Source organism: Hemitrygon akajei, chromosome 9 (genome assembly GCF_048418815.1).
Source record: "Hemitrygon akajei chromosome 9, sHemAka1.3, whole genome shotgun sequence".
NCBI lineage: Eukaryota > Metazoa > Chordata > Chondrichthyes > Myliobatiformes > Dasyatidae > Hemitrygon > Hemitrygon akajei.
This window is the reverse complement of record NC_133132.1, coordinates 145,581,561-145,599,332: the sequence shown is the minus strand read 5'-3', so window position 1 is coordinate 145,599,332 and position 17,772 is coordinate 145,581,561. Positions and strand designations below refer to the sequence as shown.

The following is a 17,772-nucleotide window of genomic DNA, read 5'->3' as shown; positions in this document are numbered from 1 at the left end:
ATTCAAGCAAGACACACAAGAAGCTGGTGGAACGCAGCAGGCCAGGCAGCATCTATAGGAAGAAGTACAGTCGACGTTTTGGGCCGAGACCCTTCGTCCTGACCCGAAACCTCGACTGTACTTCTTCCTATAGATGCTGCCCGGCCTGCTGCATTCCACCAGCTTTTCGTGTGTGTAAGTAGATATGAAAGCTCGGAAGCACTTACCATCAGACTTGAGGACAACTTCTATCCTGTATTTATCAGACTCATCAACTGACCTCTCATATGCTAAAGATGAATACTGATCTCCCAAACTACACTGCTGTGGCCCTTGCACTTGATTTACCTACACTGCAGTTCCTCAGTCGTCGCAACACTATTTCCAGCATTCTGAAAATGACACACAGACAAAAGTTTTTTTTTCACTCTATCTCAGTACATGTGACTATAATAGGCCAATAAATCAATAAAATAAATAAAAATGGCTTACTGCTGTCTGCTGAGGTTACAGAAGACTGGTGTGGAGAATTAACAATCTAATTGCTTACACCACCTGCAGCTTTCAGATCAAGATATTGCCCCGGCTGAGCACTTCAGAGTCCCTACTGAGAAGACTTGAGCACCGAGATGAGGAGAAATTTAGTCAGATAAAGGATGATGAATCTTGGAACTCTCCACTGCAGAAGGCTGTGGATGCCCAGTCAGTGAGTTAGTTTAAGATGGAAATTGATAGATTTCTGGATAATAACCGATTCCAGAAACATGCTGGACAATGAGATTATGTTGGAAGTTCATCTTGCTCCTATTTCTCATGTTTTTAACACTTTGTTCTCCATTGGGTTTCCTGTCCCCTGTTGCTCACTTCTACTTTCTCCACTTGTATAGCTCTTGCTTCTGCAAGCAAGCAAGACCCAGATTGTTGGAATGAAGTGCTTGTCATTGTGACATTCTATGCAAGCTCTGAGACATGCGTAGCTATAATGCTTGTGACAGTGTTAAGTGTGTGAGGAGCATGAATGATCAGTCTGAGGCCAAGTTGATAGATTCCTAATAGTGGTGGTGGTGGAAGGGGGGGTGTTATGTTTTATGGTTAGCAGTGGATATGATGAATTGAACATTCATTAGTAACACACACATAAAATGCTTGAGGAGCTCAGCAGGTCAGGCGGCATCTATGGAAGTGAATAAACAGTTGGCTTTTCAGGCTGAGAACCTTCATCAGGACTGGGAAGAAGCTAGAATCAGAGGTGGGGGAAGGAGATGGAGTACAAGCTGGAAGGTGATAGGAGCAGCCAGGTTTGACACCTTTGGTGTTACTGTAAGGATCTGGCCTTTGAAGATGCATTCACTGACTTCCACCTCTTATGGCAAGTTATTGTACCACTTAAGTCATGAAATTCAGGTCATGCAAACAATAATAATTTTCTGCAAAGTTCAAAGTAAATTTATTATCAAAGTGCATATATGTCACCATATACAAACCTGAGATTTATTTTCTTGTAGGCATACTCAATAAATCCAATACCCGTAATAAACTCAAAGCAAGACTGTACCAACAGGGTGGACAACCAGTGTGCCGAAGATAACAGATTGTGCAAATACAAAAAGAAAGGAAAAAGGAAATAAACAAACAAACAAGAGTTATTGAGAAAATGAGATGATGGGTTCTTGAATGTGAATCCAGAGGTTGTGGGAATAGTTCAGTAATGGGACTAATGAAGTTGGGTGAAATTATCCTCTCTGGTTCAAGAGCCTGATGGTTGAGGGATAGAAACTGTACCTGAACCTTGTGGTGTGAATCCTGAGGCTCTGGTACCTTCTTCCCAATGGCAACAGTGAGAAGAGAGCATGTCCCGGATGATAGGTTTCCCTGATGATGCATGCTGCTTTTTTGCAACACCGTTCCGTGTAGGCATGCTCAGTGGTGGGGAGGACTTTACCTGTGATAGTCTGAACCATATCCACTACTTTTGTAGGATTTTCTGTTCAAAGGCATTGGCGTTTCCATACTAGGCTATGATGCAGCCAGTCAATATGTTCTCCACCACACATCTATAGAAGTTCGTCAAAGTTTAGATGTCATGACGAATCTTTGCAAACCTCTAATGAAGTAGAGTTGCTGCCATTTTTCTTCATAATTGCACTTATGCGCTGGGCACAGGACAAGTACTTTAAAATGATAATGCCAAAGAATTTAAAGTTGCTGACCCTCTCCACCTCTGACACTCCGATGAGGACTGACTCATGGACCTCTGGTTTCCTCCTCCTGAAGTCAACAATCAGCCCCTTGGTCTTGCTGACATAGAGTAAGAGGTTGCTGTTATGGCACAATTCAGTCAGATTTGCAATCTACCTTCTATGTGTTGATTTGTAGCCACCTATGACAGTGGTACTGAAATAAATGTTGGAGCTGTGCTTAGCCACACACTCATGAGCATGGAGTGAGTAGAGCAGGGGCTCAGCACACAGCCTTATGGCGCCCCTGTGCTGATGAAGATTGTAGAGGAGATGTTGTTACAAACCCAAGCAGACTGAGGTCTGCAAGGGAGGCAATCAAGGATCCAATTGCACAAGGAGGTATTGAAGCCAAGGTCTTGATGTTTATAGATTAGTTTTGAGGAGATGATAGTATTGAATGCCGAGCTGTAGTTGCTAAAGACCTTCCTGATGTATGCATATTTGTTGTCCAGATGTTCCAGAGCTGAGTGAAGAGCCAATGAAATGGCATCTGTTGTGGACATGTTGTGCCGGTAGGCAAACTGAATTGATTCCAAGTTGCTTCACAGGCAGGCTTTGATGTGTTTCATCAACAACCTCTCAAAACACTTCTCTGTGGATGTAAGTGCTACTGGATGATAGAGGACAAACCCATGTAGGATGGACAAATACCATTCTCTGCTTCAATTTAAATGTACTTCACCAGTTCAGAGGTGAATATTATGATCTTAATCTTTCCACTATTGCCAGTCAACAGTATGGTTGATGCTGAATGCACATTATAACAACACAAAGTTGGTCTGCATCCAGCATTTTTTAAGTATATCAATTGTACATTACAATCCCCCTCTCTCCTTCAAATTTGCTATTAAATGTAGCCCTAATTAGGATTTTTATTATGTAATTTCCTGAAAAATTCCAGCATGACTAGATTAGTTGTAACAAAAAGAATACCACATTTTAGGTTCAAAAATAGAACCAATAAGTATAAGGGAAGTGACGGTACACTGGTATAGCTAGTAGAACCACAGGCTGGGAGTGCCAGGAACCAAAGTTCAATCCTGACCTTGTCAGTGTGGAAGTCATACTTCCTCCCTTTGACTGCATGGCTGCCCTCTGGGGACTCCGGTTTTTTCCAACATTCCAAAGATGTGAGTTGGTAGGTAAAACTGACCCCTCCAAATTGCCCCTAGTGTATATGTGAATGGTAAAATCTGGGGAATTTGTGGAGAATTTAAAACTGGGATTAATGTAGGGTTAGTGATAATTGGTGGTTGATGGTCAGATTGAATTTGGTATGCTCAAGGATATGTTTTATGGGCTGTGTTTCTCTCTGTCTAAAAGAGAATTATGCAGTGATCAGCAAGGCACAGTTAGAGTACTGTCTGTGGCTTTGGCACGTAGTTATACAAAGCCATTGAAGCAATAGGATTATACAAAGTACTTCCAACATGGATGATATCAGGACTATGGCGACTACAGTCATGATAAGGTGCTCTGAGCTCAGTGGTGATTTTGTTAAAATCAGTAACTTTACTTATAATTTTGATCAACACACACAAAATGCTGGTGGAACGCAGCAGGCCAGGCAGCATCTATAAGAAGAAGTGCAGTCGACATTTCGGGCCGAGACCCTTTATAAGTCAGTCCTGACGAAGGGTCTCGGCCCAAAACATTGACTGTACTTCTTCCTATAGATGCTGCCTGGCCTGCTGCGTTCCACCAGCATTCTGTGTGTATTGCTTGAATCTCCAGCATCTGCAGATTTCCTCGTGTTATAATTTTGAAGGATGATTTTTTTTAAATCTTCAGTTGTGAGTTGCATATTCACTATTCATCTGAATTTGCCCTTGAGAAATTTGTAGTGAGCTGCCAACTCAAACCACTGCAGTCCTTCTAATCAAGGTACCCCCACATTCCTGTTGAAGGGGAGATGACCTAGTGTCAGTGAAGAAATAGTGATGTGCTTTCGATTCAGGACGTGGTTTGTAGGTAATGGAAGTTCCTTGTATTTAACGGTGTCAAAAATTGCAGAATGGGTGGTGCTAATGTAGTGCATCTTATAGAAAGCACAAATTGAGTGCCCTGATGACAGAGGGGGTAAAAGTTAGGGTTCTGCATGCAGCGCTGCTTTGTTTTTGACTAGCGATGAAACATGGAGCATATTCCATCATATTTGATGTGTCTTGTGGATTAAGAAAATATTTTAATGGCCCCAGCAGGGAGGCACTTGCCCCAGGACTTCCAACATCTGACCTGCTCTTCAAGCTGTTGCATTGATGTGGCTGATCCAGTTGAGACTCTGGTCAGTGATGCTGCTCGGCTTGCTGATCAGCAATGATAATACTGTGAATGCCTGGTTACACTTTTTCTTTGTCAGTTTGGAAATGGTGAGGTGAATGATTTAAGTCTCTTATGGTTCTAACATGACAAACAGATAATCGAGATTTATTTTTCATTGCTGTAGAATTTTATCAATCTAACAGGTGCAGACCATAAAACAATTACGGTAATCTTTGTTGGGCCCAACTTAAATTCAAATTGAAAAGATTGCACAGAGATCATAGTTAACCATATCAAACAAATTGCTCCCATCATAAGACGCATTGTTATGTTGGCCCTATTAACTGAGCTCTAATAGCGTAATGGTTAGCACATTACATTAAAAAATTCTTGTTGAAGTTCATTTTTCACACTATTTGCACCATATATTATGTATTAATTCGTTTTGTAAGGAAAGAGAAGTCCTGTGTAATGATCTTGAATTGAATCAGAATTTCCATGCAATTCCCAATATTTTAAATTTTCACACTTTGTCTTATTAACCTCAATAGATGTGAGAAGAAAGGCACACTGCATTCTGTCAGTTGCAGTAGAGTCAGTCCATTGTGTTAATTCATTGGTTTTGATGAAAGCAACCTCTTGTCCTGTGGGGAAGGGAGTTATTGTGCACACACTGGCCCTAAATAGTCAATATGGCTTGTGTATGGAAAAGGGAAACATGAATAACAACACAAACCAGGAGTAGATAAAACATATTGGTGTTTGTTTTCTGAAATTGTCACTTTAATTCAGCTGGCAATTCTTTGTGAAAGAGGGAGAATGAGGAATGTGAAATGCAAAGACATGTTAAAATGAGGAATATATTATAAAAGAAAATGATCAAAGGAAACTACATAGGAGGGAATCTGAAACAAGAACAGAAAATGTTGGAAATACTCAGCAAGTCTGTTAGAGAAAATAGTTAAGAAAAAAGTAGAGATATGATAAAGTACTCAAATAGAAATTGGTAGACTGTTAACTGCTTAAAATTACATCAATGAGACTATATTGAATATAGTACCTCATCTCAGTTCAAGCTAGTAATCAACAAGCTGGACTAGGTTCAAATATCAACTTGAGGAATTTAGGTTCAGCTATTATGTAAACTGAGATTTAAAAAATAATATCAGAGTTGATTGATGTGAAATTAGCAGATTATTTGAAAAGCTCATCTGGTTCACAAATGGGCTTTAGGAAATGTCGTCCCTACCTGATCTGGCCGTATATGTTACTTCAGATCCTCAGCAATAACTCTGAACTCCCTGCTGAAAAGGACCTGCAATCCCCTCACTTCAAAGACAGTAAAGGATGTGCAATTACTGCTGCCCTTGCAGGTGATGCTCTCATCCTTTAAATGATAAAAAGCAATAACCTGTTTCTGCTTGTCAATACATATTTACGGAGTTATCTGTTACAGAGAAAGGGAAAGTTCTAAAGGCCTACCATTATCAAAGTCAATACTTAGACCGCAGCACAGCAAACTGACTCAGTGAAAGATATTAACCTTCAATGATGGAGCAAAAGCACGAGTGAGGAATTGTGGCAGGTGACACCGACCTAGGGTTGCAGTTGCACCAAAGTCATTGAAAGGGACACTCCTTGATGCTTATGATAGGTGACTCTATCTGTATGTAGTCTGCCATGTGTCAATTAATTGTTCTGGCCCCCAGTTCCTGCATCATTAGTACAGTACCTGCTCTTTTTACCAAATTTTACTGGTTTTATTTCTCAGCTTTTCCCTGGCAGTCCTCTTGACCATCCCAAACACCTAGCAATTAGTCTATTTTCTGACTTTTAATAGCTTGCTTACTCTAACTTAAGCCACTTACCTATTCTGCCTTTGCCAAATCTCTTGCATTTTCTCTACCAAGGATGAAAACATCAGCTATCTGTTCACAAAATCTAATTTAATGCTGGCTGTTTCTGGATGATCAGATTTTATTTTTGAAATAAATAGGAAACATATAAGGATACGTATAATGAAATTCTAAGAAATAAGGAAGAGATGAAATGGTGATTGAAAAAGTAAGAATTGAATGAAATTGCACAGAATATATGTGAAGGGGGAAAGGAATTAATGTATTAGATGGAAAAGAAAGATCTGAGGAATGAAGTCATGAAAAGAAGAATGAAAGTGAGGATGAAAATTTAAGAAATAAATGTGCTGGGTAGATTATACCTACACAGTTGACAAATAAACATTAAAAATCATATGATCGGCAAGATTTCAGATTCTCTGCAAGGTTCATTCGTAGTAATAACGAGCATAATTATTGGAATGAGAGGACATCTGCCATTGAAATTTATTTCTTCCCTTCCAAAAGTTTGGTCAAATGTTACTGTTGAACTATCAGAAAGATACAAAGTAAAACTAATTAATGCTAATTAATGCCATTAAAAACTATCAGTTGATGAACACAAGCTGATTGAATGGAAGTTGTGCTAATTTTATAATCTAATTTTTCATTTCATTGCTTTATAGTTTTGAGATCAAGATGACATGCTAAAAAGGTCTTCGACATTAGTTTATAGGCCTGCTGCTGTAAAATACATAGGAGTACATCTTTTTTCTAAATATATTAATTAAATTTATTTTCTCATAATTAACAGCCAAGAAGTCAAGTAAGTTTAAAGACTGGCTGGACTGCAGTAGCATGGAGGTCAAGCCAAATCCAGTCGCATTGGAGATCATGGCATACCTAGCGTATGAAACAGTGGCCCAGGTAACGTGATAATTTTATAAAATGGAGATTTATAATAGTATGTTAAATACATTGAAGGTGTAGTTTTTGTATTATCAACAGTACTGTATGTTTCTGTAAAAAGTATAGCTAGTGGCTCTGGTGATGATTTAGCAACTCAGAGGTCACGAGTTTTAATGGGCAGGTGTGAAAATAGTTTCCTTGGTCCATTTTTATTGCAATATAACACTGATGAACCATGTGTAAATTGGGGGGAGGGGAGAGCAAGAAGGCGGTTGTCACTATAACCAAATAGTCCAGTTTGTACTTGCATGCAAGGATGTAATAGTTGGCCTCTTTAATGCGTGTTTTAGAAAGGGTGGGAGGTTTAGTGGCAATGCCTTTCTGTGGTTTTTGCTTATTATGCTGTTAACAACAAAAATTCTGAATTACTTAAGCACATCAAAATTATTGCCAAGCTCATAAGAGATTAGCAAATTTCTTCACATAATGCCAAGTTAACACTTCTGTTAAAATCCCATAATATATCAATATATTATTTTAAGCTGGTGGACCTAGCCCTCTTGGTGAAGCAAGATATGACTGCTAAAACTGGTGATCCATTTAATAATGCCAGATCTACGATATTTGCACATCATAACACTGCGTTGCCTGAGGTAAGTACTTCAAACTAACACAGTCTCTAAGTGGAAGGAAATTTGCCTCCCAGATTTTCTCCCATGGAGAAACAAATGCTACCATTTATTTTTTGGTAATGTTAGACTGCAATTGTGTGTGTTTCAATTTGGACTATTGCCTAAAAGTACACACTCCTCATTGCAGAGTCAGATTCCACAAGGAACATTAAAATTTATATAAATCGTTATTCACCTTTAGCTGCTATCTGCCAGAAATAGTTTAAGATGCAAAGTTAGTCCTATGATGCCTTTGAAATGGCCCAAAAAGTAAAATAATCAGCCCATAGAGTTCCACCAAAAATGTCAATCGGTTTATTAGTGAGAAATAAACTATGGACAAGCCTGAATCAGTTGAAAGGTGAGTCATTGTAAAACCAGACCAGCTAATTACCACATTGTGAGTCTCAATCAAGAAAAAAGGGCTGGAAATGTTGATTCAACTATACTGAAGAAACAAAAATTTATTTCCAAGTCAGGGTGTTGTGTGACTTGGAGTGGAACCTACAATTAGTAGTATTTCTGAAAACCTAAAGCTCTTGTTTTTAATTTCAGAGGTACTAAAGGAATAGCCCGGGCAGGTGTCTACAGTACACTTTGTTGATCATATGTATTAGTAGCCAAAGTGCACCTGCAGCTTTGGCTGTTAAATGGGATGCAAATCAAGCTGCTTTATCTTGGGTGTTTTTATGTCTGTTGAGTGCTCCTAAACTGCACAAATCCAGACAAGTTACACTCCTGATGTGCCATGTATGTTGTGAAAACGTATTGGGAATTCGAGAAGTACATGTCCAGCTACTGGATTCCCTTTGACCTGCTCTTGCACCTACTGCATTTATGTGGTTAGTCAATCGGAATGTTTTTGTCATTAGTGACAGTGAGGTAATTGGCGATGTTGATGCAAATGCATGTTAAGGGTAGATAGCTGGAGTTGGTCTTTGTCTTTTATTTTATATTTCCATTGGTACTTGCCACCTGTTAGCTCACGTCTGAATACTGCCTAAGTTTTGCTGTATGCGGGCATAGGCTAATTTATTGCAGAAGAATTGTGTGTAGGTCAATCATCAGCAAACATTCCCACGTTGATTTTGCTTGAAAGCAGTATCGTGATGTGCAGCCTAAGATGGCTGTGCCTAGGACATTGCCCTGAGGAATTTTAGCAAAGCCCTGGGGATAATTAGCCTTCAGTAAACAGAACTATCTTCTTTTGTGCGAGATATGTCTCCAATCGCTGAAGTATTTTTGCTCTTTGATGACCATTGACTTCACATTTACTAAGGTGTCTAGGTGCCACACTTGTTCAAATGCTGTCACTGTCAGTTAAATCTCATTTCAGAACTCACTTCTTTGAACCATGGTTGGACGAGGGCTTTGAGGCTTGCAGCCCAACTGTTCTGGCAAAAATCATATTGGACAACGCAAGCAATGAGTGGCTTAACTCACCACTGGAGTTTTGGAAAATTGCACAAGAAATTTACAGTGCTCTTCTCTCCCAACCAGAGCAGTGCAACTAACACCCATTTGGCACAAGTAACTGTGGGCACCTTGTGAATGAAGCTTGAAGCTGCACATAGTATTGGCTTGTGTGGGTGGCTCTGTTGCTCCACTGAATGTGTTACCATTTCAGACAAAACATTCCTCTCCATGTGTCAATGGCGTCTCAGCATTTGGAGTTCACGCTGCAAGAACATAGTTACATGTTGAATCATTTAAACGGAATAAATCATCAGCAACTTTGTATTAATTGTCAACTTCCTCTGGACTAGACTTGGAAAAACATAATAAGAGCTATTTAGGTTCCAGGATAATGCAGTGAATGCAGTCTCAGTGAATGATATTTGCGCAATGGAGTTGGACAATGTCAGATCTTTTTCTTTCCTGGTAGCAAACTCAAATTCAGCATCAGATTTTAATGAAAATTATTTTATGCAACTGGAACAAAGTAGGGAACATGGGAACAATAACTGGTCACTCAGCCCTTTGAGTCTGTTCCAACATTTAATTAAAACCCTGGCTTCTGGCTATTCTACATCTCAATTCTTTACAAATGTTATTTACAATATATATGTAACTGCTTGTGATATTGCTGTACATAGATTTATCTGTGTGAGCATCATTGTGCACATTTGCTGTTTGAGATGAACGTTGAATAAAGCAGCATGCTCTTTAAAGAGAAATGACGCTGCAGGTGCTGGAATCTGGAGCAAAAAAATAGACACAAGGAAAAACAGTGGGTCAAACGGTATCTGTGGAGGCAGACGGGATGTGTTGATGCTTTTGGTTGTGACCTTGCATCATTCTTGAAATGCTGACACATCCATTTTACCTCTGCAGATGCTGCTTGACATGCAGAGTTTTTCCAGCAGTTTATTTTTTTTTCTCCATGCACTTAATACACTCCATGTTTCCAATGTGATACCATAGATTGCACCTCACAGGGCTTTGTACATCACAACTGGTGACAACAATAGAATAGGAAAAAAAATAATGACAATGTTGAAAGCATCCAGTGACTGTAAGTTCATGGTGGTAGGGTGAGTCTGAAATTAGTCACAATAGTTTCAACATGCAGACATGAAGCAACAGTACCTGACTTCAGAATTGAGCGTGGGAGACATAAAGGGTAGTGAATGTGGTTTGTTGAGAGAATAGTGCAAGACCCAAGCTGGCCATGGTGTTTATGATAGAGTACACAAACTTTTCAGTTCTTATAAAGAACAGATGGAGATGTCCATCAAGACAAAGACTTCATTGAAATTGAATCCAAAGGCAAAGTCAAAAACAAACCACATATTTAATTGCATTTCTTGTTTGTAGACAATCTACTTGTATTTGAGGCGCTCAGCAAAATAATTTTGCATTCTTTTAGATGCAACTTCATGTTCAATCTGTGAACATAAAGAACAATCCTGAATCTCCTGAGAATACACCTCCATCAACCCCAACTACACCAGCATCAACAGTGCCACATGTGTCTAAAACACATTCAGGAAATGTGGGCAATGGAAGCTTGGGTCAAGATTCCAGCAATTCCAAGGCAAAAACTCGCAAACGAAAAAAGGTTAGTATATTTTTTTGTGTGATAAAATGCCTTTCTGAAATAAAAACATAGGAGAGGATGTAAACCATTTAACCCTTTTATCTGCTCTGCAGTTCCAGAAGATCATCGATGGTTATCTTTCCCAATATTCTGTTTCCACTCTTCCCCCTACCCTTTGATACCCTTACTGTCTAGAAACTTATCCGGCTCCTGAAAATAGTCAGCAACTTGACTTTAACTGACCCTGTATAATAGCAACTTCCAGGGGTTCACCTCCCTCTGGATGAGGAAAATTTTCCTTATTTCAGTCATAAATTTTTTGCCCTATAACCTGAGATAGTGATACCTTGTTCTTGGCACCAACAGTGGAAACAGCAGTCTGCCCAGCCTCGTCAAAACTTTGGGAATTTCAGTTGTTACCTCTCATTCTTCTAAGCTCTAATGAATGCAATTGTTGTTGAGATAATATCGCGTCATTTGGCAGTTCCACTGTTCTAGGAATCAGTCTGACTAATCTTTACTATGCTTCCTCTATTCTGTATTTGTTTTGTATAATCAAAAAAAAACTTCATGCAGCACTCCATGTGCAGTCTCACCAACAACCTTTATAAATGTTGCAAGCCATCATTGCTGTTGTACTCAAATCCTCCTGCTACGAAAGCTACTGTACATTGTGTTTCCTTAACAGTTTGCTGTACGTTGGTAAATGAACGGTAGCAGATACTTGAGCAGCTAATTAATAATGCCCAGCAAAACATGTCCCAAATAGAAGAGATTCTGTGGAAGATGAGAATCATCCAGATTTGATAAAGAAAGTCAAGGATAATGTCAAATTGGAAAGTAGGGCACTCTAAATAGCAAGGGGTAGTAGCAAACAAGAAAGCGGGACACATTTTTCAGGAACCAAGGTGAAAGACTATAAAAGCTTATAACAAAAGAAGATAATTGATTTTGAGAGATAACTTACATCCGATGTCAAAATGAACAGTGAACATTTCTGTGGGTATATAAAACAAAAAAGGACAGTTAGGTGTACCACCTCTAGAGAATGGGGCTGGTGCTGTAACAACAGGAGTGTTAGACTGACTACCTACTGATTTAAAAAACATTAAAGAGTAACACTGGAGGTAGTGCATGTGGAAACTCTCCAGGCTATATCCTGGGATGGCAGGATTGCCCTATCAGGAGAGATAACAGTCTGAGTCTATATTCTTCGGAATTTAGAGGAATGAGGGGTAACCGTATTGAAACATCTAAGATCTTAAGGAGGCATGACTAGTTGATGTTGAGATGATTGCATTAGTGAAAGAATTTTGAATGAGGGGATGGAGTTGCAAAGTGGGGGGATTGTCATTTAAAAGTGAGATGTGTGGAATCTCATACAGAGCAGTAAATCTCTGGAATTCTTTACCCCAGAGAGTTGTAACTCGGATGTAGAATTGAGGATTATGGGGATCTGGCACAAAGTAGGAGTTAACGCCTGAAGTAGATCAGTTATGATCACATGGAATGGTGAGACAGGCTTGAGGCCTACTGCTGCTCCTAACTGTGTTCATGTGTGTTCTGTATCTTATAATATTTAAATATCAGTGCATTTTTACTTAAAACTGAGTGTAGCTTAACACTAAGATCAACTCTGACAAGAAGCTGAACATCGCTACCAACGTAAACTATCTGGACTCAAATACTCATGTTATATCATTATCTCTACCAATGAAGATGAAATATTTCCTCTGTGACGATGGTGCTTTACCCAGTCATTGAAGTAAAAATATCTATTGCTGTAATAAAGCAATACTCAATAACTTGACGGTAGTGTTTTTTTAATATTTGTCCATGTCTATCCAACTTCCCCTTCTAACCTGCTCCTGTAAGTTGAGTATGCTTTGGCTTGCCCATCCCCCACATTTGTAAAGGGTTAATGTCGGTCAGGATTCCAGTAAATAGTAACATGTTTATTGCTTAGTCTTCTATAAATAAGAAAATTATTTCCACAAAATTATACCTGACACATTCATGGCTATTATTTTTTCAAATTTTGGCTAGTCACAGTGGGTGACTTCTCTTTCCCCTAAGTTCCCTTCTGGTGATATCACAGAATAATGTTTTGCTGAGACCATAAGACGTGAACAGATTGATGTTGAGCTGTTCGATGTTCACCACCATCCTAAACATGGGAGCAGAATTATGCTATTTGGCCCATCAAGTCTACTCTGCCATTCCTTCATGGCTGGTTTATTATCCCTCTCAGTCCCATTCTCCTAGCTTCTCTCTGTAACCTTTGATGCCCTGACTAATCAAGAACCTATCAACCTTCACTTTAAATGTGCCCAATGACTTGGCCTCCACTGCCATCTGTGGCAATGGATTCGGAAGATTCACTACCCTCTGGCTAAAGAAATTCCTCCTCATCTCAGTTCTAAATGAACGTTCCTCTATTCTGAGGCAGTGCCCTCTAGTCTGAGACTCATCCACTATAGGAAACATCCTCACCACATCCACACAATTTAGGCCTTTCAATTTTCAATATGTTTCAGTAGGCCTCCATCATTCTTCTAAACTCTAGTGAGTACAGGCCCAGAGCCATCAAACACATCTCATACATTAACCCTTTCATTCGCAGAACAATTCTCGTGAACTTCCTCTGGACCTTCTCCAACAAAAACACCATCTTTTCTTAGATAAGGAGTCAAAACTGCTCACACTACACTCAAAGCGTAGTCTGACCAATGCCTTATAAAGCCTCTGCATTATGTTCTTGCTTTTGTATTCTAGTCTTCTCAAAATGAATGCTAACATTGCATTTTCTTTCCTTACCGCAGACTGAACCTGGAAGTTAACCTTTAGGGAATCCTGCATGAAGGCTCTGAAGTCCCTGTATGCCTTTAGTTTTTGAACTTTCTTCCCATTTAGAAAATAGTCTACACCTTTATTCCTTCTACCAAAGTGCATGACCATACAGTTACCTACACTGTATTCCATTTGCCACTCTTTTGCCCATTCTCCTTCTCTTGTCCTTCTGCAGACTCCCTGCTTCCTCAACACTACCTGTTCCTCCAACTATCTTTGTATCATCTGCAAGTTTAGCCACAAAGCCACTAAATCTGTCATCCAAATCATTAACAGTATAATGTGAGAAGTGGTTCCAACACCAACCTCCTTGGGACACCACTAGTCAACCAGAAAATACCCCCTTTATTCCCCCTCTTTGTCTCCTGCCAGTCAGCCAATATTCTATCAGTGCTGGTATATTTCCTGTAATACCATGGGCTCTTATCTTGTTAGGCAGCCTCATATCCAGCACCTTGTCAAAAGCCTTCATAAAATCCAAGTAAACAACATCCACGGACTCTTCCTTTGTCTGTCCTGCTTGTTATTTCTTCAAAGATTTGTCAGCCATGTTTTCTCCTTAAGGAAAGCATGTTGACTTTGACTATTGTATCGGGTGCTTCCAAGTACCCTGAAACTTCATCCTTAATAATGGACTCCAACATCTTCCCAACCACTGAAGTCAGGCTAACTGGCCTATAATTTTCTTTCTTCTGCCTCCCTCTCCTCTTAAAGAGTGGAATGACATTTGAAATTTTCCAGTCCTCTGAAATCATTCCAGAATCTAGTGATTCCTGAAAGATCATTACAAATGCCTCCCCAGTCTCTTTAGTTGCCTCTTTCATATCCCTGGGCTGTAGTCCATCTGATCCAGGTGACGTATCTACCTTCAGACCTTTCAGCTTCCCAAGCACCTTCTCTCTAGGAATAGCAACTACACTAATTTCGGGCACTTGACACTTGATCTTCTGGCATGAGTGTCTTCCACAGTGAAAACTGGTTACTTAATACTTAATAATTTGGTCCACCATTTATTTGATATTATTGGCTAGCTTACCTTCACATTTCCTCTGTTCTCCCTATTATGGCTTTTTTAGTTGTCTTCTGGTGGTTTTTAAAAGCTTTCAAGTGCTCTAACTTACCACAATTTTTTAACTATATTATATGTCCTCTCTTTTCCTTTTATCTCATCTCTGACTTCTCATGTCTGCCACAGTTGTATCATCCTCTCTTTAGAATACCTCTTCATCTTTGGAATGTATCTATCTTGTGCCTTCCAAATTGCCTCCAAAAACTCCAGCCATTGTTGTGCTAGTATTCCAGTCCAATCAACTTTGGCCAGGTCCTCTCCAATGTTCCGTCAAAGATGTGTGCATGTGCATGCGCACACTCACACACACACACGCACGCACGCACGCACACGCATCTTTTGCTACTAGTGCATAACATTGTCACCCTCTACCTCATTGGCATGTTAATTATATTTCACGATCATACACAATTACATTTCCTTTTCTGGTTTCCGATGTGCACAGTGTTGATAATGTGGAGCTTGTGATGATTTGTCTACAGATTTCAGAATTGGCTTATTTATATTGTTTGTATTGAAGAAATTATTGTCCCATTATGTTGAATTCCAAAGAAACAAAGAGCTTGAGGCACCAGAGAACTGCTAGTTCATTTAAAGCGGAATGGCTTAATGAAGCAGTAGAAACTGCTACACCAACAGCTCATGAGGTCAGGAAGATGCAGCTACGAGAAGTATTTACGTACGATACGGAAACTGGTGTTACTTGTGTGTATTGTTGCGACGCAAAAGTTGCTGAAGAATTTGCAAGTGGGAACAAGTGTAATTTAGTAAGTAACTCACATATGGATGGTATGGAAAAGCTTTGGCGAGAAAATCCTATATTACCCACTACAGGCCTGCTACATATGTTTTGTGAGAGTGTAGATGAATGAGAGCAAAAAAGATCAAACCCAGAGATCAAAGTTCTTTTTGACAGTGTCTTGCTAGCTGTTAAAATGAATATATATAAAATTTAGTGTGCACGTGTGGTTGTCACTGGACATAAAATTGCACTGCACAAGCTTTTTGTGCACACTGTTCATTACAAATTAGAGGGAGCATTGGTCCTCTTTCATGCCTCTGTAACTCCCTTTACTCCACTATAATACTGATACATCTGATTTTAGCTTCTCCTTCTCACACTGAAGGGTAAATTCTATATTATGATCATGGACTCTTCGGATTTCCTTTACCTTAAGCTCCCTAATCAAATCTGATTCATTGCTCAACACATAATCCAGATTTTGATCACCTTTCAGACATGACTCAGTGATGCCCACAACATCATACCTCTCAATCTCTATCTGTGGTACAAGATCATCTGCCTTATTCTCTGTACTGTGTGCATTTAAATATAGCTTCATCAGTACTGTATACATCACCATAATAAAAGAATAAAATCTTTTTTTTCTTTGCCACTCAAATCCATCTACCTCTTTTCTGCATCTATTTGCTGTGCCATATATCATTGAGTAATTGTCTCTATAACACTTGCAATTGTACTTTGATACATTCCAATAGCCTCGGTTTTGGTCCTCCATTTTGCACACAACTTCTGATAATTTGCCCAACGGTATTGTCATGGTCATTTCTTAATGTACTTGTCTCCAGTAAAAGCATTATTGTGGAGTTTCCAGTCTTACTATGTCAAAACCAAGAACTGCTGTTCGGTTTTGCCACTCATTCCCAGACCAGGCTGACTATACCCTGAAGAGAAAAAAATATTCTGACTGCTTTTGTGTGATAACAACCATCATCTGCCCTGTCTTATTTGTAACTCAGTTTGAGACTATCTGTTAAACTGTCTCTGTTGCTTTGCATCTGTTTCTGATACCCCTTAAGCTAAAGTTGTCTCTGAATCTCTTCTTAGATACACTCCCATCACCTTTAAAGCTGTCTTCAGATTTTGCTTATCTTAAAACCTCTGATCCTGATCTCATTAAACCTTTTACTCTTCACAGTAACGTAGTGGTTAGCATAATGGTTTACAGCGCCATCGATGGGATAATAGGGGTTTAATTCCTGCCACTGTCAGTTAAGAGTTTATACGTTCTCCTTGTGACTGCGTGAGTTTTCTCTGAATGCTCCAGCTCCCTCGCCCATTCAAAAAGAGGTGTGGGTTGGGGTTAGTAACTTATGGGGATGCTGTGTTGGTACTGGAAGCATGACACCATTTGCAGGCTGCTTCCAGCATCTCTTTGTGCTGTATTGGTCGTAGACTGTATGTTTACATATGCATCTGACAAATAAAGCTAATCTTTCATCTTCACGTTTAATCCATCTTGGCTCATGTTAATTTGCCTTATAAATAATAGTGTAAATCTAGAGATTCCTTCCCTCTCAAAATACTTTGACCATATTGTTAACTTTGGTTGCCTTATCAAACTTTTTTACAACTCCCTCTTTGAAACTTGCCAACCACATCCAACCGCATCCTTGCCAGTCTTTATTCAGCAGTTAATAACTCTAACTCGAACCACAGTAAAGGCTCCTTGTGCTACTGCACATGGAGGGGCAGAAGTTGGGTGGGGAAGCCCCTCGACCAATGAAAGTGTTATTATCTCGTGTGGCAATAACGCTATGTTTTTTTTATTTTCGCACTCTCTTTAAAGTTTACACCATGAAATGTACTGACTAAGAATATACAGTTTTTTACACTGCTTCTTTATATATATATATTCTAATCATGAATAATGTTTATTTTTAAAATAATAACTAACACTAACTAGAATCGCAGATTACATTTTTTCTTGCTTTAGTTGATTGATCTTTAAAGTGAACTTTCTTCCAGGTGAATGGTGAATTTTATGACTTTGCTCCTGACTGAAAATTACAGCCAATTTTATCTCTCATATGTTCAAGTAAATCTCTTTATAACTTCAATTATAACTCCCTTATTTTGTAAACAAATCTATTTTAAGTTTAAAGAGAACATATT

The 17,772-nt window shown here is 39.2% G+C and overlaps 1 protein-coding gene across 4 annotated transcripts in view; it reads left to right on the top strand.

The window, feature by feature from the left end:
- The window catches only part of supt3h (SPT3 homolog, SAGA and STAGA complex component), a 398,081-nt gene that overhangs the window by 317,226 nt on the left and 63,083 nt on the right, over positions 1–17,772 (top strand). For all 4 annotated transcript variants that reach the window (XM_073057204.1, XM_073057206.1, XM_073057205.1 and 1 more), the window contains 3 exons: positions 7,131–7,243; positions 7,768–7,878; positions 10,766–10,957. In XM_073057204.1, the coding sequence (XP_072913305.1) occupies positions 7,131–7,243; positions 7,768–7,878; positions 10,766–10,957 (416 nt within the window). The remainder of the gene's footprint in view (positions 1–7,130; positions 7,244–7,767; positions 7,879–10,765; positions 10,958–17,772) is intronic.